At 44.7% G+C, this 22,871-nt stretch overlaps 1 protein-coding gene across 1 annotated transcript in view; it reads right to left on the bottom strand.

Moving 5' to 3' along the window:
* LOC144678868 (ATP-dependent translocase ABCB1-like) overlaps window positions 1-22,871 on the bottom strand; it is a 146,840-nt gene that overhangs the window by 24,434 nt on the left and 99,535 nt on the right. The window contains exons 21-26 of the mRNA XM_078538864.1: window positions 21,819-22,022; window positions 20,594-20,694; window positions 18,650-18,790; window positions 16,921-17,077; window positions 14,593-14,790; window positions 2,820-3,026 (exon numbers count right to left, since the gene is read on the bottom strand). Of these exons, the coding sequence (XP_078394990.1) occupies window positions 2,820-3,026; window positions 14,593-14,790; window positions 16,921-17,077; window positions 18,650-18,790; window positions 20,594-20,694; window positions 21,819-22,022 (1,008 nt within the window). The remainder of the gene's footprint in view (window positions 1-2,819; window positions 3,027-14,592; window positions 14,791-16,920; window positions 17,078-18,649; window positions 18,791-20,593; window positions 20,695-21,818; window positions 22,023-22,871) is intronic.

Below are 22,871 nucleotides of genomic sequence, written 5' to 3'. Positions count from 1 at the left end.
AGTGGTGCATTGTAATCCTAACGCATAGGTGCCATGTTACCACCAATGCAAAATGCTGCAAAAAATAAGCAAGAATAAAGTAAGCATCAACATTTTGACTGCGTATTATTATTACTCTCCATGCCTTTCCACATTAAGGCCTAAACAATTACATTTCTGAAGATTTAATCAAAGTCATTTTAGAATCTGAATTGTTGATTATTTTGTAACTGAGGTGTTGAATGCTGATTCATACACCTACTTCAGGATGTGGTTACAGAGCATTTAGAGAGTCATTGCATGAATAAACAGAATTAACACTGATTTATGCGAGGGAAATGGTGTATGACAAATCTGCCAGAGTTTTTTGAGGTTGTACCTGGCAGGGCAGATAAGGAGAAACTAGTGGGTGTAGCGTAATTGGATTTTCAAAAAGCATTCACTAAGGTGACACCTTATCAAAAGATACACAAAATTATTCCTCATTGAATTGAGGGTAACATATTAGCATGGATTGAGGATTGATTAATGGCCAGAAAACGGACAGTAATAATAAATGGGTCATTTTCAGGTTGACTGGCTGTAAGTGAAGGAATACCCAAGGATTAGTGCTGGGCCTCGGCTATTTACAATTTATATCAATGACTTAGATGAGGCAGGAAATGAGTTTAATGCATCCAAGTTTTTTGATGATACAAAGCTAGGTGGGAAAGCAGTGAGGTGGATGTAAAGGGGCTGCAAAGATTAAGTGAGTGAGCAAGAACGTGGCAGATGGAATATAATGGGCCGAATTTAATGGCCGTGGTGGTTGCCCCATCCATTGGCTGGGAAGCTGGTGGCAACTGTGCCACAGTAATTTCCAGGAGTTCTAGTGAAATTAAATGCCCATCAGGCAGCCTGCTGCCTGCCTTCGGGGTTACCGGCACTTTGAAGGTGAAAAGCCCATCTCTAAAAGCTGCCAGCCAATCAGATGGTCTAAAGCACCACCCAGAGAAGTGGCCACTGCTGGGATTGCAGGAGGCCCTGGACCAGGAGCATTGCTGGAGGCACAGAAGAGAGGTAAGAGGGGCAGTCAGTCAGGTTCAAGCGGTTGGGGGTGTGGTAGGGGGAGCTCAATGGAGACAGCAGGTCTCTTGCAGGATGGTGGCCCTTGTCACTGGTAAGTCCCTCTGTAGGACACAGGGTGCCCCACTCACAGGAGGCCCCCTCACCCCACACCGACCCATGCGCAGGTCGTCAGAGTTTTTCACATGTTGTGGGCTCTCCCTGCCACTGGCATTCTATCCTTAACTGGTCATTTAAGGGCTTCAATTGGCCCAGGGGCAGGAACACCGACTTTGACCTTCCCTACCTCATGAGTTGGGAAGGCAACTGGCTTTCCATCACGTGCTTTCATGCCCAATTATACAGCCCCCAGACCCACCTCCCAGCCTGCTCCTTCATAGGACTGAGATGAAGAGAAATTTGTTCACTCAGAGGTTTTGGATCCTTGGAATTCTCTAACCCAGGGAGTGTGGATGCTCAGCAGTCGAGTATATTCAAGGCAGAGATCAATGGATTTCTGGATACCAAGGGAAATAAAGGACTTGGGGATAGTACAGAAAGGTGGAGTTAAGGTGGAAGATCAGCTTTGATTGTATTAAATGGCAGAGCAGGCTTGAAGGACCGAATGGCCTACTCCTACTCCTATTTCTTATATTCTAACTACAGAGTAAATTTATATATGTACACAGCTTTAAAATCCTTAACAGAAACAAAAAGTGCTGGAAAAACTCAGCAGGTCTAGCAGCATCTGTGGAGAGAAAGAAGAGTTAACATTTTGAGTCCATATGACTCTTCCTCAGAACTAAAGGGAAGTAAAAATATGGTGAAATATGTACTGTTTAAGGGGGGTGGGATAGGTGAAGCTGAATAGAAGGCCAGTGATAGGTAGAGGCAAAGGAGAGATTGCAGCAGATGTCATAAACAAAAGGTCAAAGGGGTGTTGATGGTGGTGATACTGGCTAAAGGAGGTGCTAATGGTGACATTAAGAGTAGAAAGCAGGATGAGCAAGTGACAGATGACCCTGGTGGGCGTAGGGTGGGGGGAGGGGACGGTGTAGGAGAAAAGATCAAAATAGGCTAAAAGGTGGGGATAAACAATGAGAAGACGGGATGGGGTTAGAGGGACAGGAAGGGGTGGAGGGTCCAGGATGGGTGCTGGTATCAATGAGTTGTTGGAGTTTGCGTTCCTTAGCACCTGAAAGAAAGAGACAAAGTTTTTTGTTAAGGCGTCGGATGAGACAAAGAATAAAGTGAAACTGGGGGCAAGGACAGCTTAGAGATAGGATGAGTCGGTGTTGCTGGAGGGAGAGGTCGAGTGTGTTCATATAGCGGCGCATGGCACTGAGTGTGGATCTCAGGATGCGGGGAGAACAGCAGTCCGAGGAGCGTTGTATGTCCCGGAGATACCTGTAATCCTGGGTGGATTCGAAACATGAGAGATGGAACTTCAGTTGGAATCCACTTGGGGTGAGTCGGAGATGGAGGCAGTCACTGAGGAATGAAATATGGCTGTGAAAGCGAGTTTTAGTAAACACCTTGTCAAGCACCAGGAGAGAAATGGAAAGCAATGAAGGTGAACAGGGTAAAACAGAGAAGTGGAAATCCTGTCAGAGAGAAGAGCAGTATTTCTTCAAGGTAGGCACTCCTGGAAGAGAAGTGGCAGTCAATTAAACACTAAGATAAAGGCAACATACTGTGGATGCTGGAAATCTGAAACAAAAACAAGAAGTGCTGGAAAAACTCAGCATTTAAAATCCTTATTATTATTACTGCTGTTTGATAATGGATGAACTTACCTCAGGGAGTTGTTCAATAAATGAGTGAGCATTTGCTGCTTTTGCTGCCTTCTCAATTTCTGCCTGTGACACAGTCCTGCTGTTGGCACCATAGGCAATATTCTCAGCAATGCTACAATTGAAGAGCACAGGCTCCTGGGATACAATTCCAATTTGAGATCGAAGCCATTGGATGTTGATCTTTCTGACATCAATTCCATCTAGAAGCTACATTTAAAATAAATGTTAATTGCTTGTAAGCTTATGATGCAAGTGATCCATGTACTTATGCAATATTTGCACACATGAGTAAGGCCTCAATTTTTTTCTGTATGTATATGCAGCAGTAAATTAATTTCCTGCATCTATCCACTCAGTAAGACACCAAATAACTTGTGCATTGTTTCTATCATAGAGAGAATTAGCAGGTTTGAATACTTTTAAATGGACATCATGTTCAAACTCATTTAGCATTGATCTTAGTATTCTGGACTAGATAACTTACTTCTATTCTACCCCTCATAGTGAAATGGTGAATGTATTTTACCACAAAAAGCAAAACTACCCGACTTTCTAAAATGATGCTTAATGTATGATTTCTATTTGTTGCGCCTTGTTGCAAACTCATGGGAACATTTTCATTTCAACATACAAATCAAAAACAAAACATGACTCTGTAATTACAGTTCAGACTGCGGCATGAACATTTCAGTCATTCATCTATCTGTTCTAATCTGGTTAATACCATCTTTAAAACTGTGCAAAGAGCAATTTCAGATGAATACATTCGTACTCTGGATCCTATAGTTTCCAGGAACATGTAAATGCTATCAATATAAAGCATATTCTATTATCCTTTGTGCCACCAGATGGAGCTGTTGTCTGTCAAAGAATCTGCAAAATGTTGATTCTGATTTTGTGACGTGATCCAGATTGTTGGAAATGTCACTCACCATCACTTACCTAGTAGAGGCATGGAGTTGAACACATGCCTGCATTGCACTGTGGCTTGTGCCCACTGCTTTAACTGCTCCACCCCTAAATGTTTCTGCCTACTTTTTTGTGTGGCAGGTGAACATGTAAACCACTAAATAATGAAAGAAAAACTGAAATGTGAAGCATACAGATATGGTGGGGAATCACATGTGCAAATGCTCATCACAGCTAAGCCAGCACTCCCGTTACTGAGCCCTGAAAAGAACAAAGTGTAATAACTAATTAAAGCTGGAGAATCGCCTGGCTGGGTATAGCCTTACATAGACCAAAGACTACATTTATCATGGTCTGGGGTCACACTGACCTAGACTTTCAATCACATCTCAGTCACCTCAGGCATTCAGCAGTAACAATTTACATTTGCCTGGTTCATTTAGCTTAATAAAACATCCCTAGATGCGTTCAATAGCAGAAAGGTAGACTGACCTGCATTTCAGAAAACAGGTCAAAGGCACAGTCAAAAGGGTTTGAAAGGATGTACCATGGGGGAATCCTAGACTGGCTTTGGGAACCTTTTGACAGGTAATTTCAAAAGGTGTTGCCTACTTCACATGTCATTATGATAAGCCATTTAAGTATGTTTTTAATGCAGTGATTCATGAAAGGGCTTTGTTTATATAGGACAAGTGTCCATTAAATTGATCAGTGTTGTGAAAGTAGATAAGTCTTCAGATGCATTAAATTAATTTATTCAGTGCATAAAGTGTTCTGCTGCATCGAATAGTGTTGTGATTTATATTTTAGTATGTCAATTGGACCATGTGCTTTGATCATTACATTGATTGGCAGCCCAGCTATCTGTTCAGCCTTTGAACCAATGCAACAGATGCCCATCTGTTCCTCGACTTCAAAAACATTAATGTATTCAGCTCTCATGGTTTTGTTGACAGAGTTGTGCAATAGAGTCCCATTATGAATGCTTGGCTAAGATATAAACCCCTAATTAATTCAACTCTGCTCGTAAGTGGATTATGTTTTTTGAAGAAGACATTGGATGACTGTTTATTTCAACAGATTTATGAGCATTTAAGAACATTTTTTTCAAGTGGGGTTTAAACAGTTGTATTTTATTGACAGTTTTATGAGCTCCTAAGAGGGGTTTTTTTCTTGAATGTTCTTGTTTTTGAATTTGTTTGTTTATTTTGACAGTTTCATGACTCAAAAGACTTCCCAATGTTATTATAGACCTTATGGGTTATGTCCATGGTGAATACTGGGTGAATGGGCATGGGGGGACATGGGGGCACATGGAGGGGGAAAAAGGGGGTAAGAGGTGAGGACTAGGGTGCCTAACACTCATGTACAGAACCAAACTGACACCCCAGTGAACCTATGCAGGCCTTCTAACCTGCCTGATATCCACCCACCTCCAATCCTGCCATGGGCTTGCTTCAGGAGTCAGTGGCCCCGACCCCAACCTATCTCTGCCACCCCACCATTAAAATAGCACGGGCGGACACTGCTGGCTAGGAGGCAGGATTGCACCATTGGGAAATGGCCTGACTCGTGAGAATCAGCTCAAAGATGAAAATTTTGTCAGGGTGTTGCTAGCTCTTTTGCTATAGTTATTCAGAGGATAAAAGTAGCAAGTACTCTAATAACTAAAAGGTTGGTGTCTGCACTAGTGTTCCCCGGTTGCTGGGCCAGGGTAGCTTGTGGGGAAGGGCAGCTGGTTGGCTGGCAAATGCACAAAATTCAGATCAGTATGTACAGTATTGAAAGAAGGATTTCAGGAGGAACAAATGGTTCACCTAATTGGAATGAATTAATGGGTCTAGTGCGGTTGATTTACTTCAGCTCAGCATTTGTAAACCAACTGTGATACTGTCAATATTTATTCAGAGTTCCTGGTCATTTACTTGGATCATATTCTTGCAAAAGAGCTATTATTTATATAGGTAATGAACTGAGAGAAGTAGGGCAGAATTTTCTGCCTGTTGGGCGGGCGAGCCCGACCCAATCTCCGGCGGGCGGGGAGACAAACCCTGCCGGAGAAGCGGGCCGCACTGCCATTTTACGTGGGCGGGCCAATTAAGGCCTGCCCAGCGTGACGCCCGGCGGGAAGCGCGATGCGCTTCCTGTGCGGGCTGGGGGGGGCGGGGGAATCCCCAAAAGCGAGAGTGCGCTCTTTCGCACATGTGCACAAAAGAGCGCACATGTCCCTGAGGCTAAGTGCTGCCTCAGAGAGATCGCTTACACTTTTAAAAATATGAAAGTTAGAAAAAAAAATTCCCTAACATGTCCCCCTCATGTGACAATGTCCGCCAGGGTAAGTCACTTTTTTCATCACTCCCAACTCATACTCACAATGTCACATGAGATGGGACATGTTCATAATTTACATAATGAGTTTATTAAAGTTTTTAAAACCCTACGTGAAACCTCATCCCGTCGGCAGATGAGGTTTCATGTTTTCACTATTTGCCGCCGGGGCTCCTGGCCTCCACACCAACCTTAAGGTTGGACGGGAAGGTTCTTTAATTGTATAAATGATCCTGTCAATGGCTTCAATTGGCCATTGACAGGTTGGCGACCCGCAGCTGATTTTGCTGCAGGCCCGCCTTCCTGAAAACTTAAATAGGGCGGGATGATGTCAGGGGTTCCACCCAACGTTATCCCGTGTCATTTTGTGCGTCGGTGAGCGGGCCCCGCCCCCTGCTCACTGATGGCAAAATTCTGCCTGTAATCTATTTAGCTCCAATGGAAAAGACAATCAGGCTTGGTGTAAATGAGGTAGGATATAACGTAGGATGCCAATTCAGTATTGCTTGATTTGCACTACGAATGTGTCTGTAACATGGCAAATTTGCATAGGCAATTTCCATTATAAATGTTGACACTGGGATGTAAATTCGAAAAAGTTGACAGGTGTGTACAGATTTAAGTTTTATGTGTTATATCAGGAGGATGGCCAGAGGACTTCATGCAGACAATAATCATCATCCTACAAAAGAAGCCAAAAGCATGCTGATGTTCTGACTTTCACACAATTAGTCTGATTGTTCATGCATCAAAGGTTGTGTTGAGAGTTGTAACAAAGAGAATGGGTGGGAAAGTACAGAGTGCATGGAGATTGACCAGTTTGGATTTCAGGGAGGAAGGTGGACATGAGAACCAATCGGCATTATAAAAGGGATGTGTGAAGGTAGTTTAGAGTTTGGACAGTTGTTTTGCAGATTTTGGAAAAACATTTGATTGGGTTGACTGGATTAAGCTCTTGGCAGTAGTCAACTATTTACAATTTGTATCAATGACCTGGATGAAGGGACTGAATATATAGTTGCTAAATTTGCTGATGACATAAATATAAGTATGAAAGTAAGTTGTGAAGAGGACATAAGGAGCTGAATTTTCCCAGAATTGCACTAAGTGCGGTAGCGGGCAGGTAAAATGGAGTCCTACCCGCCGATGAAAATGGCGGGTTTTCACGCCGTGTCTTCCCGAGCCCGCCTCATTATATATTCACTCCCAGGAAACACGCCGTTTCCATGGCTGGCGAGCTCTCATTCGCCCGCTCGCCATCACCCCGCTGTTGCATCATGCTGGCCGCCATCTTTAAAAAGCAGCCACCAGCAAAGCGCTCATTGCCACCAGCTCACCACTGCTGCCTGGGAGATATGGGCAACAAAAAGATCGCAGCCCCCTGCTTCAATGACCGGTCCCTCGAGCGACTACTGGATGCCGTTGAGGCCCACCAGGATGTGGTCTACACCCGCTCTGGTCACAGGATGGGCAGCAAAGTCACCAACCCGGCTTGGGAGGTGGTGGCAGCAGTGGTCAGCGTGAATGCTCTGCAGAGGAGGACAGCCACCCAATGCCACAAAAGAATTAATGATCTCCTCTGTTCCGCCAGGGTAAGTCACTTTTTTCATCACTCCCAACTCATACTCACAAACCCATCACACATCCACAGGGCCCTCACTCACTGCCAGTGCAAGGGACATCACCATTCACTCTCTCACACACATCGTCATTGTCCTCATCCCGTACATGGGACCACTCACCACCCACACAGGCTAGGCATGCTTATCATTTGGCCCGGCAGGTGTCCTGATACACTCTTCCCATCTCTATCCATGCAGGACAAACTGGCTCACAACAGGAGGGAAAGGTCACAGACAGGTGGAGGGTTGCCGGAGATAAAAGTTCTGACCGAATTAGAAAGCAGAGCCATCCAGTTGGCCGGTGATGACCGGGACTGGTCCTGTGCTGACGGTGAGGTCAGCGGTGCTCTACCAAGTGAGGATCCAGCAATGCAACATCCATCAGACAACCATGCCGTAAGTGGTGTGTCCTTTTTCACAGGCCACTGCCATGCACTAATTATCTTCCCTTGCTTTCACAGGCACATCTGGGAAGCAGCCGACGTAGTCCACAGCCCAGAGCCTCTAATCAAACTCCGAAGAAACCTCCGAAGAGGAATCTGGAGGCACCCTCCCATCACAGCGCTCGCCCACACCCTCCACCAGCGCAGAGACACACACCTCGGTGGGACCTAGCTTTAGAGTAGCCTCGGGATGACAATCTGGTGAACACATCGTACCGTCTGATCCACAGCAGGTGGAGGCAGGGACTTCCCAGGTCCCCGGCACTTGGAGGACTGCTGGAGGCCAGAATGTAACTGAGTCAGTCAGATGACGAGCCTCTGGACTTGGTCATGGTACAGTTGTTGGAGCTGCAAAGGCAACTAGGGAACATCGGGAAGGGATGTTCTCTGCACTCCTCAGATTGCAAGGCATGATGGAGGAGTCCGTCCGTCTTCAGGCTGAGGTGATAGCGCCGGTATGCCAATGCACCGAGGTCAACACTGGCAGGATGGCGGCTGCCATGGGGACCTTGGCCCAGGATGTCACTCCTGCACTGCTGCACGGGCTTAAATCTATCATTGATGTCATCGTTGGCCTCCAACAGTGTGTACGCGAGAGGAGTGCTGGGCAGCTCGATCTCACTCCAGTTACCCCTTCCGCTCACGGAGTCAGCCGGGCACTCGGGCACCCATAGGGAGGAGGATCAGGAGGTGCACACTCTGGGGCCATCCACCCAGGTGACCCTGGGGGTGACCGGCCCATCCGAATCCTCTCTTCCTGTGACCGCCAAAGCTCCAGCTTCACAGGCGGAGGAGGGTGCCACTGCCACACAGCAGGACCCTGAATGCAGGCTGGGGCCCTCCAAGTCTTGGGCCTCCAGAGGACGCCCGCCAAAGTCATCACAGACAGGGCGTCACAGTCAGCAGGCTGCCTCCACCTCTGCTGTGGATGTCTGGGGAGCACCAAGACGTAGCAGCAGGATTAGGAAAGTTAAGGACAATTAGTTGCACAGCCTGGGCATGGGTGTTAATCCCTTGTACATAATGTTCACTATTGTCAATAAACTCCCAAGAATGTCTCCCTGCCTATGGCTCCTTGTTCTGATCACAGGAGGATGATGACAACATGCAGTGAGGACACTCCAGAGATCTTCACATAGCCACTGAGAATGCCTGACTCCTGTCTGGTCAAAAGCAGTTCGCTTGTGCTCCATGATCAGGGCCATCTCAGAGACGCAGCCATGAAGCTTTAGACGCATCTGATGCTGTGTCCGCCTTCAGCACCTCAGCCCTTCCGGAGCTGGTGCATAGCATCACTGGTCGTAGATGCTGGTGTGATGGTGGCCAGACCCACCTTAAAGGTGCTAAGAGCACACAGAGAGAATGAGAGAACTCTGTGGTGCCTGCCCATGACATTCTGGCAGCAATGACCAGCACTGCCGAGGTGCAGACATCAGTGTTTCAAGGGAGTGTGAGGCCGGACCATCACTGTGGTCTGAGGCCGCACAGGGCACAGGGAAGAGGCCCTGGACTGGGACGCCTGCCTTTTACCTTGTGCAGAAAGGTTTCACATCTGAGTGACATGAACACTGCTCATCAGGTGAAGTGAGTTGGCAAAAAATTGACAGATGGAGCATAATGTGGGAAAATGTGAACTTGTCCACTTTGGCAGGAAGAATAGAAAAACAGTATATTAATTATTTAAACGAAGAGAGACTGCAGAACTCTGTGGTACAGAGGGATCTGCTGTCCTGGTACATGAATCACAAAAAGTTAGTATACAGGTACAGCCAATGATTAAGAAGGGAAATGGAATGTAGTTGATTATTGGAGGGGAATGGAATATAAAAGTGAGGATGTTTTGCTACAGTTGTATAGAGTGTGGGTGAGATCACATCTGGAGTACTGTGCACAGCTTTGGTCTCCTTATTTAAGGAAGTATATAAATGCATTAGAAGCTGTTCAGAGAAGGTTCACCCGACTGATACCTGGAATGGGGAGTTATTATATGAGGAAAGGCTGGACAGGCTTGGTCTGTACCCATTGGAGTTTAGAAGATTGAGAGGTGATGGTTTTCCCTTGTGGGAGAGACTAGAACTAGAGGACACAGTTTAAATATAAGGGGTCTCCCATTTGAGATGGAGATGATGAATTTTTTTTCTCTCGGGGGGCGTGAGTCTTTGGAATTCTCTTCCCCAGAAAGCGATGGAGGCAGGATCACAGAATATTTTTAAGGCAGAGGTATGTAGATTCTTGACTAACGAGGGAGTCAAAGATTATCAGGGACAGGCGGAATGTGGAGTTGGGGCCACAGTCAGAATCAGTCATTTTCATATTGAATGGCGGAGCAGGTTCAAGGGGCTAATGGCCTACTCCTGTTCCTAATTTGTATGTTCATATGAAAAGCAGTGGAGTAGACTGGTGAGACAGATGAGTCATAAGAAATCTGTACATGGGACAAATGCCACATTGAGAGTAGCCAACGGGGAGTCGGAACCATGTGTAATTGGAAGTGAAGTTCGACAAGGGTCACCAGTTCTCTTCAATGTCCAGAAGCAATGATTAAAGAAGCATTGGAAGATACAGAATCTGGCACTTAGATTGAGGGCGGGAGGGTAAATGATAACTTCAGTTAGATTTACAGATGATAAAGCAGTTGTAGCAAGCACAGAAGAAGGATTACAAGAACTAGTAGCTAGTAACAGCAGCTATGAGCTTTGGAATAAAAGTGTACAGTGGCAAAGCCAAAGTGATGCATATCTCAAAATCACCAAGAAATGTTCATATATTGATAGAAGGAAGAGTGCAAGAATTCAAGTATTTATGAAGCATAATATCTGCAGATGGAAGAAGCAACAAAGAATTAAGAACAAGGATAGCAATGAGAAAGGCTGTCTTTGGTAAGAAGAGATGACTGCTCAGCAGGAACCTGAATAAACAACTTAAGGAGCGACTTGTAAAGAACTTGAATTGAAGTGTTGTTTTGTAAGAACATGAGATGTGGACCTTACAGATGGAGGAGATCAATTTGCTAAATAGCTTTGAAATGTGGATCTGGAGGAGAATGGAAAGGACCTGCTGGACAGAAAAGGTAACAAGAGATGAAATGCTGTGGAGAGTGAATGGATAAAGCAATTTGCTGAAATAACTGGAAAAAGTCAGATGGCAGAATCGTCTCAGATTTGTACTAAGTACGGTAGTGGGCAGGTAAAATGACATTTTACCCGACGGCCGCGATGGCGGGTTTTCTCGCCGTATCGTCCCAAACCTGCCGCATTATTTATGCATTCCTGGGAAACGCACCGTTTCCAAGGCGGGCGGGCTCTCATTCACCCCCCACGCCATCACCTCGCCATTTCATCACACCAGGCACAACATTTAAATTACAGCTACGCTCAGTGCTTCCAGCCCAGGACTGCTGCAGGGAAGATGTCCACAAAAGGCAAAAAGACTGCAGCCCCCAGGTTTAATGATGCATCACTGGAATGCCATTTGAACACCGTGGAGGCCCACCACGATGCCCTCTACCCCCCGCTCTGGCTACAGGACGGGCAGCAGCATCACCAATCCAGCATGGCAGGTGGTGACAGTGGTGGTCAGCGCCAATTCCCTGCAAAAGAGGAGAGCCACCCAGTGCCACTACAGAATGAATGGTCTCATCTATTCCGCCAGGGTAAATCTCTCTTCTCATCACTCTCAACTCACACACTCACAAACCCATCACACATCCACAGGGATCTCATATCTCAAGGGACAACACCACTAACTCTCACACACACCCTCACATCTCCATCAGGCTCATATTCTCTGGAGCTCACATTCTCATTCCTGTCCATGGCTCTGCTCACCACATAAACATTCCACACAGAGCCATGTGTCCCGCTCACACTCTCTCCATCTGTTTTCATGCTGGAGAAGCTGGCTCACATCAGCAGGGAGAGGGCCCAGACCAGGGGTGGAGTGGCCCACATTAGGCCCCTCACTCACTTTGTGGAGTGTGCCATTATGCTGACTGGTGAGGACATAGACCTGCGGCAATGGTGAGGTCGGCGGTGAACACCCACCTGAGGATCCTGCAGTAGATCATCCCTCCCTCAGTGCAACTGTGAGTGGTTTCTCTCTCTCCTGTTTTTGACTCTGCTGCCAAGCACTAATTATCTCTACTTCGGTTCACAGGGGACTCTGCCAAGGGACTTGACACCCTCAGCCAGTCAGTCCCTCAGCTCCATTCATGTCCTCAACTGCAGCCAAAAGCCACCTCCTTCCATGAAGAGGTGGAAATAAGCAGCCTGGAAGACCTGTCACCGCAGTGGGAGCAGCCAGCCCACGAGTGATTCTGGAGGGAAAAGTGTGTGTGTGGCAGGGCCTTTCGGAGCCTCATGCAAGCACTTTCCCATGCACACATGGATCCTTCGCGTTTCACATTCATGTCCTGACCATTTTGAATGCTGCCTGCTGGGGTTTGTTTTCAGTTGTCCATCTGAGCTGACCTGCATCTCCGCCCACCCAATGATCACACTCCCATGCAGCACATGATCTCACCCACCAAGACTCTCCTTTCACTTTCGATTTGGACAGCATGGTGCTAATTCGGTTTTACTTTCGCTCCCCCGTCTTTACCCTCCCCAAGTCACCCATTTCTTTTCCCCCATCACAGTTGACACCCCTGGCATCACATTCCTCCTCCCCTCTGTTACCTACCAGCCCCAACCCTTTTCCTTTGGGAATGTCCAGGTGAACGTGCACATTCCCTTCCTTCCTGAAAATCCCACCCCATCCACATTCAACACCCTGACCTCCTCCTTCCCATCCCCAGGGTCTGTGTCTGCCTCCATGTCTCCACCAACCACCCTCACTGTCCCTTCTGTCATTACCTCAACCTCCCACCCTATTACCTCATTCTGCCCTCGTCATTTTTACCCTTCCTCCATACCATGCCCAACCACAATTCACTCCCCAGGAGGCAGACATGGACCTATCCGACCCCTCCCGTGCGCGATCACCTGCAAATCCCCCCCACACCCATTCCCCTCCCCGCACCCCTTCCCCCTTCACGCCCCTTCTCCCCCTCCCCCCACGGAACTCTTTCCTACCCTGGAACCCCTTCCCCCCCAAGAGCTCCTTCCCCCAACCCTGTTCTACTACGCCTCCCACGACTCACCTCGCATTAGTCCCTCCCCCTTCCTGACTCCTTCCTCCATCCTTACCTCTTCCACCATCCTTATCCCTCCTCCTCCCGACTCATTCCTCCAGCCTTACCTCTTCTTCCAGCCTCATTTCTTCCTCCAGCCTTACTCCTATCCCCTTCCTGACTTCTTCCTACACCCTTACCCCTTCCCTCTCTGCACTCCTTCTTCCTCCTGGAAACACTCCCCTCGCCTCACTCCTTCATCCCCTCAGGCACCCTTCCCTCTCCATACCCCTTCCTCACACCCGGACATCCTCCCCTCTCTGTACTCCTTCCCTTGCACCTTCCACTCCCCCCTTACACCCACATCCCCAGTTTCCGTCTCCTCCCCCATTATCCCTCCTCCCCCCGTTCTCCCTTCCCCCCAACCTCCCCCCTGACATCTTCATTTCCCCCCCTCCCAACCTCACCCTCCTGACACCTCTTCATTTCCCAGTTGATCATAGACCTTCCTCTCCCACTCCCTCAACCACAGCTACTGTGAGCATCAACAGTGACTATCAAACTTCCATGCGCTGCTTTGCAGCAGAGCCATGTCCATGAGAATCCACGCAGCATGCCATGGACAGTCCTCCAGTGTGCCGTTGCTGTCGAGCTCCAGCATCTTCTGCACCTCGGATGTCCGCAATGTAAGCAAAGCCCTGGCGGGTAAGTCCTGACTTCTGCACATTGCACTTTTCAAGACGTGTCCTACACCGATGTGTTTTCCTGCTGATGTGGGCAGACGATCCAGCAGTGGTGGGGGGAACGATCCCAGCAGGCAAGCTTAATAATGATATGTTGATGTATTACAATGAGGTCCCCACTATCCAATGGTGGAGAATTTGGCCTGTCATTGGTGAGCTGAGCGGCTGATCACGAACTGGTTTCACGACGTCATGAAACCGATAGCGCTATATTGTCCGCTCACATCACCGATCATGCCCAGTGCTGGCAGGCACGGAAAATCCTGGCCAGAGAGGCTGAGTAGGGCACATCTTTACAGGGAACCGACTAGTAAGAGCTATTATGAAGGGACGATTTCAAGGAAAAAGAAGAAGAGGAATGAAGAGAATTTCATTGCTGGCTGGCTTGAAAGTTGAAGCAAATTATTGGCAAATGGAAAGACTGGCACTGGATGGGGAGACATGGAAAGACTACTATGAGCCAAGAACCTGTCTGCGGGCCGAACACACATGATAATGATAATGATATTATACAACAAATTAACTTAACTATTTCTATTTGTGTGCTGAAATAAACAAGATAAGAATTAATTTTTTAAGGCATCCCTTTTATTTAATGGTACATAAAATAAGTCTTACCACTTCTCCTTCCTGTGGATCATAGAATCTTTCTATGAGCTGGACAGAAGTGCTTTTACCACATCCACTGCTGCCGACTAGTGCTAAAGTTTGTGCATTTCCAACCTTGATTGACAGCTTTTTGAGCACTGATACATCTGGACGAGTCTGATACCAGAAGTGAACGTTGGAGAACTTCAATTCACCATTAAATTTGTCCTACGATAAAACAAATGGAATGGTAAAGATGATTTCAGCAAAGAATTTGCCTGCTGCAATGATTACCTCTGCATTATGGGTTTAATTTCTAGCAAGAACTCTAATGTAAGCATGGATGCACGTCAAGAGTCATGTCGATTCTTCAGGAACATGTTCAGGTTTATTGACCAACCATTCTTTACTGGAACATCAACTTCAATGTTTAATTAAAATCCATGTTTCTGACAGACAAAGATTATTAAAAGTTGAGGTATTGGAAAAATCACTTGAAAATGTATATTTGAACCCCCCTTTATTGATTAGCAACTGAAAGTTAGGTCATCCTTCGAGTCTTTTTAACATGAGTCATAACTGTAAAAGTAACAATCATCCCATAAAGAATACAACAATGGGATATTATAGGGACTTGTAATTTACAGTAAACTATTAATACATCATGAAAAGATACTACATAAATGCTACTACCTATTGAAGTAGTTAATAGTTAATATATTAAAAGTTAATATATTAGCAAAACTGATGTGGTAGTATTTGCATGGAAAGACTAGCACTGGATAGAGAGACATGGAAAGACTACTATGAGCCAAGGACTTGTCTGCGGGCAGAACACACATGATAATGATAATGATGATGATATTACACAACAAATTAACTTAACTATTTCTATTTGTGTGTTCAAATAAACAAGATAAGAATGGATTTTTTAAGGCATCCCTTTTATTTAATGGTACATAAAACAACTCTTCCCACTCCTCGACACATCTAAACCAGGATTCAGGTCCCACAACCCAGTCCCACACACAGTGAGTGAAATTACTCCCCACAAATACAGTGAGACTGTCTTTTCCTCTCAGTAATTAATGACCCATCAACAAAATTGTGAGAACACTAGACATTGAAAGTGTAATTTCTAAGAATATAATGTTATTAATCGGTTGTTAGTTATGAAGGAGGCATTCTCCCAATTAATGTGGAAAATCAGCCCTGTAATATTCAACTTGCTTGCCAGTTGAGACATGATTTGTCAATTTTTGTAGAGATCATCAGAATGGAGCTCAAAACAATAGCAAAGTAATCTACTCTGGAAAAGTATAGATTCAACCCAATAATGAAGAAGTAAATAACGGTTGCAAAAGAATGATGGTATTTACAATATATGTAATTTACATGTAACATATTGCAATTGACATTAGTGCCACAAGATATATAACCATGCATTTTTGTGTTAAATTCTTCTTGCATAACAGCAATACAATTCGTAAAGCACCAAAACATCCATTCTATCTGAAGGAAACAAGTATTTGAATTGATAAAAACAAAAAACTGCGGATGCTGGAAATCCAAAACAAAAACAGAAACAGAAATACCTGGAAAAACTCAGCAGGTCTGGCAGCATCGGCGGAGAAGAGCACAGTTGACGTTTCGAGTCCTCATGACCCTTCGACAGAACAGACCCTTCAACAGAACAGACCCTTCCAACAGTTCTGTTGAAGGGTCATGAGGACTCAAAACGTCAGCTGTGCTCTTCTCCGCCGATGCTGCCAGACCTGCTGAGTTTTTCCAAGTATTTGAATTGAATAGAGTGGAATTTCCATCTAAGAGGTTTTCTAAATCATTGCTATATTGTGGTGTTACGTTTCCCATCATGCTGTAGACAATAGCAACTTTCACGCAGATAAAATAACTGGACTGAATGAAGAAAATAGTGACTTTGTGCAGGGTTTCACAAGTGCCATGTCATTGGACTCCATGGATAAAAGATCTAAATTTCATGGGATTCTGTGGAAAATCTTGAGTAATTTAATAAGAAAGAAATCTTTCTAAGAAAGAAAGTAGGTATCTATGGGAACCCTATGAGATATGGAATTTGAAATTGAAAATTGCACAAGTGCTCTATATAATCACATAGGAACAAAACAAAGAGTATGGGTCATTTTAGAAAGATAAACACTTCTGAACAGCAATCAACCAAAATGGCAGTGATTTGCATATTGTATACATATATATATATAGGTAAAGAATAAAATAGTTTGCAAACATTAAGCATTGACGTCATCTAAACTTTGTCTTGATTCTTAGATCTTAAAGCACAATTATTTTTACTTTAGTCCTTTTAAATACAATGCTCACCAGTGTCAGCCCTTCGGTGCTGTAGCTGTCTATAGGTGGCACTCTCTCGAAGAGTGCAAACAGGTTCATTGCAGCAACTTTTGCCTTTGCATAATCAGGAGCAAAAGTACTGCTTTGTCCAATTTCCAAAGCACCATATACAATAGCATTAAAAACACTATAAAAAGAGTTTTTAGAAAATAATATTAATCAAAGAGTATCATACAAGTTACCATTATATTAAATCATTCAATCAGATAAAGTTGACAGATACATGAATATTTATTTTGTTTAACAAAAACCTTTAGAATTGTCTTCTAGCCCAATTTATAAATGTCACTAGCACAGAAACATAGTGGCGGGGGGCAGGGCCGTAAAATGCAGCGAGCTTTTCAAAGGGTCATTGACTTTGGCGGGATCGGAAAATCCCGCCGGTGGGAGGGTCCGTAATATTCCACCCATGCTTCTTGAATCAAGTGCCAGTTCCTCTTCCAGGTACCATGCCCTAAGAGGGCATTAGTGATGCTGGACTTCCATTGGAGTAGTCTATGATTATGCTTGACAAAATACTACAGTGGTTGTTTGCTGTTGCCTTTTGCAGTATGTCTGACTAGACAACTCTCCAGCTCTTTACCGCCTGCCACATTAGAAGGATTTGCAGGCTGATAGTCAACCTGTCTGGCTATGTTACGTATGCACCTTCCATGGCCATCATGTCTACCGCTGTGCCACAAGACTTCCTTCAACTGCCAGTACCAGTACTGTAATATAAGGATCAGTAGAAAATGACTCTCACTATTAAGTTAATCCACCCTGATAATACTCAGAAATTCCAAAACTGAAGAATCTGATTCAAGTTCCCACAATGTAGGAAAATCATATTAGTCCAAGTAACACATATTATTTTTCATTCTCTCTCCAGGGCCAGGATTTCCCGGTCGGTGAGCGGGGGGCGGGGCCCGCTCGCCGACGCGTAAAATGTGCAGGATGACGTCAGGCAGAACTCCCGACATCACCCCGCCCCATTTCAATTCTCAGGTAGGCGGGGGCTCAGCAGAATCAGCTATGCGCCCGCCGACCTGTCAATGGCCTATTGAGGCCATGGACAAACTCATTAAAGTAATTAGTGGACCTGCCCGTCCAACCTTAAGGTTGGCGGGCAGGCCGGGAGCCCTGGCGGGCATTAGAAAAAGCATGACTCCTCATCCATGGATGGGATGAGGTTTCATGTAGGTTTTTAAAAAATTTAATAAAAGTGTCTTTGAAAGTGATGGACATGTCCCAACTCATGTTACAGTGTCCATGAGGGTACATGTCAGGGAAATTTTTTTTAAAAGATTTTTTAATGTGGAGCCGATCTCCCTGAGGCAGCACTTAGCCTCAGGGAGATGAGTGCACTCTTTCATGCACATGTGCAAAAGAGCGCACTCTCGGCTCAGAGAATCCCCCCCCCACCCGCCAGCATAAGGAGCGCATAGTACTTCCTGGCGGACGTCACGCTGGGCGGGACTTAATTGGCTTGCCCACGTAAAATGGCGGGACGCCTCCACGCGTCCGCTCCTAAACCTCCTCCCCCCGATGGGGGGAAAATTCTGCCCAGGGCATCTTGGGCAATTCACATAATTGATCAGAATCCAATGATCAGAATCTAAACTATGACCTGGACAATGATACATTAAGCATCCTTAATTTTTAGAAATCAAAATTAATCATCCTAATAGATTTAAGGTAAAGTATATATGTTACTTACAGGAAAACACTTTCTACATCCATTGCTTTTATTGATATCAGGTATGCACCAAATCGAAAACTTGCTGCATAGCTAAAGTATTGGACAGCCTGGCTCAGTGCAAAAGCACTACCATAGACCTGGGATTTCTTTTTAGCGTTTCTGCAATATATGCACAATGTCATATTACAATAAACCCAGAACATGCATAAACTTGATATTTGCATGCATTAGACAGAGTTACATGGTGGACGTTTAATTCATATTTTCCAGTCCAGACCATATAAAAACAACAAGTTTACCATGATTGAGGCAGAAATTATATTAACGGTCAGATTTAATTTGACAGGTGCATAAAGCAAAAGAGTTTGAAGGGATATAGGAAGAGGGCGGAATCTAATTCAAGCGACAAGGGGCTCACCTGGTCACAGAGCTGGCAAGAACCCTGCATCACCTCATTTGGGGAAGGCCCAATTTTTATTAAGGGCCAGTCAGGCATGTAAGTGGCAAGGGGTAGCCCTTCCTCAGGATCAAGGACCCCGGAGGTGGAAATCCAGTCCCATGAGAGCTTTCAGCTAATCAGAGGCAGGCATCTCTCCACTGAAGGCAGTGTCACTGGGAGCAGAGGCTGCTGCCTGTGCCTACTACAGCCCCAGGCCAAGGCCAAAGGTGAGTGAAGGCAGGAAGGGGGTCGTACGGAGGGGTTCGCTGGGTTGCGGGGGTTGGTTTCAGACGAAAGGGCAGAGAGTGGCTCTCACCAGCCTCTGATGCTGGATCCCTCTATCAGGCACTGAATGCCTGACAATGAGAGAGCCTTCCTGGGATCCTGCAAGCGAACTGGGCAGAGTTTGTTTCTTGGGCTCCCAGCCTGCCATTGGTTAAATGACAGTGATGGCGGGATGAAACCCCTAAGTGGGCATAAATGATCAACTTAAGGGCCTTAATTGGCAGTGGGACGGGAAGGCCGTCTACAAGCCTTCCCACCCCAGACTTAATCAGGACCAGAAGTGAAAAGGTGGCGGGGTTCCCAACCCGCACCCTGTAGCCTGATTAAATTTCCCATCCTGCCTTCAAACTCGCCTCGGGGGAGAGCATTAAATTCCACCCAATGTGATAAGAACTAATTGCTCGCTTGGAGGAAACGTTAACATGCTGGATAGCTTATTTAGGTGTGGCAGCTTCTATGTATTTCTAAATAGGGGATTCCAGAGTTTTAGACCTGCCCAGAATTCTAACTAACAGCCTTGGTTCTGTATTTGGGAATACTTTGCACTGTGTAATCTAGAACATGATGTCATCTATCTCAATTTAATTAGTGAGTGCTCCTTGCAATGAAATTACATCGTGATCTGAAACTGACTCTCCTAATAAAGGGAACCTTTCAGAAATGTCATTTGGAACTGGGGTCCTATGTTGCCTGAAACTACCTTATAAAGAAAGGAGGCAAAAGTGCTAGAAAAACAAGATTTTTGGCACTTTATTGTAGGCTGTTTTAGTTTATTAAGATTTTTGATTTTTTTTTCTCTGCAGCTGTACAATCCAAAATGTATTTGTGCACTAATACTGATAATGTTAGGAAGTTGTCCAATATTGTGGCATTATCTATGAGCACATATATTATAACCACAAAAATAATTGGTGTTCCCAATTTATTTAAGAGCTCAATGAGTGCTAAAGCAGGCAAGATTATGCAATTTTTTTGTCTCATTAAAAGCAGACTTAGCGGATAGAGCTTGAGTCAATTATGCCATCATATCTTGCTTGGACAGGATAGAATTTTATTAAGTGTTGTGTTGAGGACCTTTAGAAATGAGCTGTGTACAATACTGTGCAGGGATTCTAACTGAGAGTCTCTTGCGAATCTGCTTTATTCAATCCCAGAGATGACCAAAAATATCTATTATTTTAAATAAAATGGCAGCTAATTTTGAATTAATTTTAATAGTTATGTCCGGGTTTACACACCTGTATGGCAGCTCTAGATTTTCATCGTACATCTTTTCAAACGTTGGCTCTGCAGTCAGAGAAACAACAGTACGGATATTTTCCACAGCTTCTGTAGCTATCTTTAAATTAAAATAAAAATACAGATTAAGCATTGTTTACAGTGTCAAGTTTTCAATGGTACGTAGTGCCATTTGTAATTTCTTAGAAAATATTCCTAATCTGCGAATTAATTTGGAGAATCCATTTCCTCCCTTTTTTTGATGATTTATTTTTTGCTAAGCAACACCCCCTGCTCCCTGCACTATTTCTCAATGAGCATCCAAGGCTCAGTAACACTGTTCATCCAGCTCCCAGAGGGACATATAAATGGGCCTGCATGGTTCACTGCAAATTGCTCTCCTTGCTCTCTTTGTGGGAAGCAATGAGCCATTTGCTTGTCATTGGAATATTAGAATGTCTCCAAGGAGAGAACAGTGAGTATGACCTTGTGTCCATTAAATTATACATTCTCCTCAGTATTTGATGTGATCACAAGAAATATTTTAAATGCATTGAAGGACGCAAAAAACAGTAGATGAAAGGGATTTCTGCAAAGTATAGTCATGCTGATGGTACTAACGGAATATTCAAGGGATGGTTCTCAGCATACCCATTTCTAAAATAACTTTGCAATGAATAAGTGTCACGAACATTTTAGTTTAAAATCTGATTAAGTGTTTGAGGTGGTATGTCAATGCGACAACTGGACAGATAGAGGATCATTTTAAATTTCTGTGCTTCCAGGGGGGAGCCTTGTCCATTACAGAAATGATTCTTTAATTATTCACTTTAATGTTAAGAAAACCATTTTCTGTATGCTTACAGATTTCCCATATGCACTTTCAGCAGACAAGGCTGCCATCAGAAGTGCATATGCATAAAATTACCCAACATATGATAACTCTTCCCATTTCGCATGTGCATGTGTATAATATGTCTGTCTTTATATGTGCATGTGTAATTGTTTGTCCGTATCTATCCATGTATGTGTGACTGTGTGGGGGCACCCACGTGCAAGTTATAGTGTGTGTGTGTGTACTATGTACAGCAGGCAAGTTGGTGAAAGTGAAATAAAACTGTTGTTCAATTTTTAAAAATCTTTTATAATAAATAAAACCAGGCTATTTGTCCATCCAGACACTACTTTTCAAACGGACGAAAATGAACATGACTTTTGAGATCAATCAAAAAGTGTTGACTTTACCTTTCCAGCGGCTTCCAGCTCTTTTCTGTCACGACTTGTGTATCCTGTTAGGGATTTCATTTCAACCACTCCAGCTAAAACAAGAATGGGCACTATTGCTAGGACCAATAAGCTCATCTGCCATCCATATATGAATGAAATAATAACTGCAGCTCCCATGCTTGCAACGTTTTGTACTATTAGGCCTAGTCTTAAACCTACAGTCTGGAATGAAACAAAAATGGATATGTATCCTGTAAGAAGTTTAACTAATTGTGATCTCAGTTTTAAAATGAACAGACATCTATAAAAGAGAGAAAGCAGACAGTGCCAACAAGTGAGCTCTATTCTGAACACTGGTTGGGATTTTTCGGCCCTGTCATGGCAGGACCCGCCATGGGAAATTTGGCAGCGCAGCCAAAATTCCATTGACTTTCGGTGGGATCGGACGGGTGCGGGCGGATTGGAAACAAAATCTGCCCTTGTCCTCTGTTACTTTACTATATCCTTCCTTTTCTTCAAAATTTCGTTAAGGATCTTTCACTCCCGCCATTCCTTTGGCTTTCCATTTTCATCTTTCCCACTTTCTTGGTACCCTGCTCTCCATCTTTCATTGGGAACCCCCACAATTGTGGAACCGCACCCCCCGCCCCCGGCTTTTCATGCTATTGATTTCAATGAGATAAAATGCAGAACAGCCAGGTGATCGACTCCACCAGGTTGTTGCTGGGATAGCAAGATTGAAAATTATCCCCCTTTCCCCTGAATTCCTCAGAAAATTTCACCATCGGGAAAAAAATCGGTGAATTTCTCGTGCTCCTTACCGTAACTTTGGTAAATGTTGAACAAAAGTCCTGTTTACATATCAGCAGAGCAGGAGAGCTCCCTCAGTAATTCAACCCCAGGCGACTCCCCAAAACACAGTATTGGAATTTGAAAGATAATTTCCGCGTCTCTACTGAGTGGCACTGGTAAGGAACTGACAGCAGGTTTCCTTATTTAAAGCCAGGAAATGGTGGATAATATAGGGGAACCTAAAGAAATGAATGAACTATTTTGAGCAGATGGGAACTA

The sequence above is a fragment of the Cetorhinus maximus genome, chromosome 3, assembly GCF_964194155.1.
Source record: "Cetorhinus maximus chromosome 3, sCetMax3.hap1.1, whole genome shotgun sequence".
Lineage (NCBI taxonomy): Eukaryota > Metazoa > Chordata > Chondrichthyes > Lamniformes > Cetorhinidae > Cetorhinus > Cetorhinus maximus.
The sequence above is the reverse complement of the archived record's forward strand: the minus strand, read 5'-3'. Positions and strand labels throughout refer to the sequence as shown.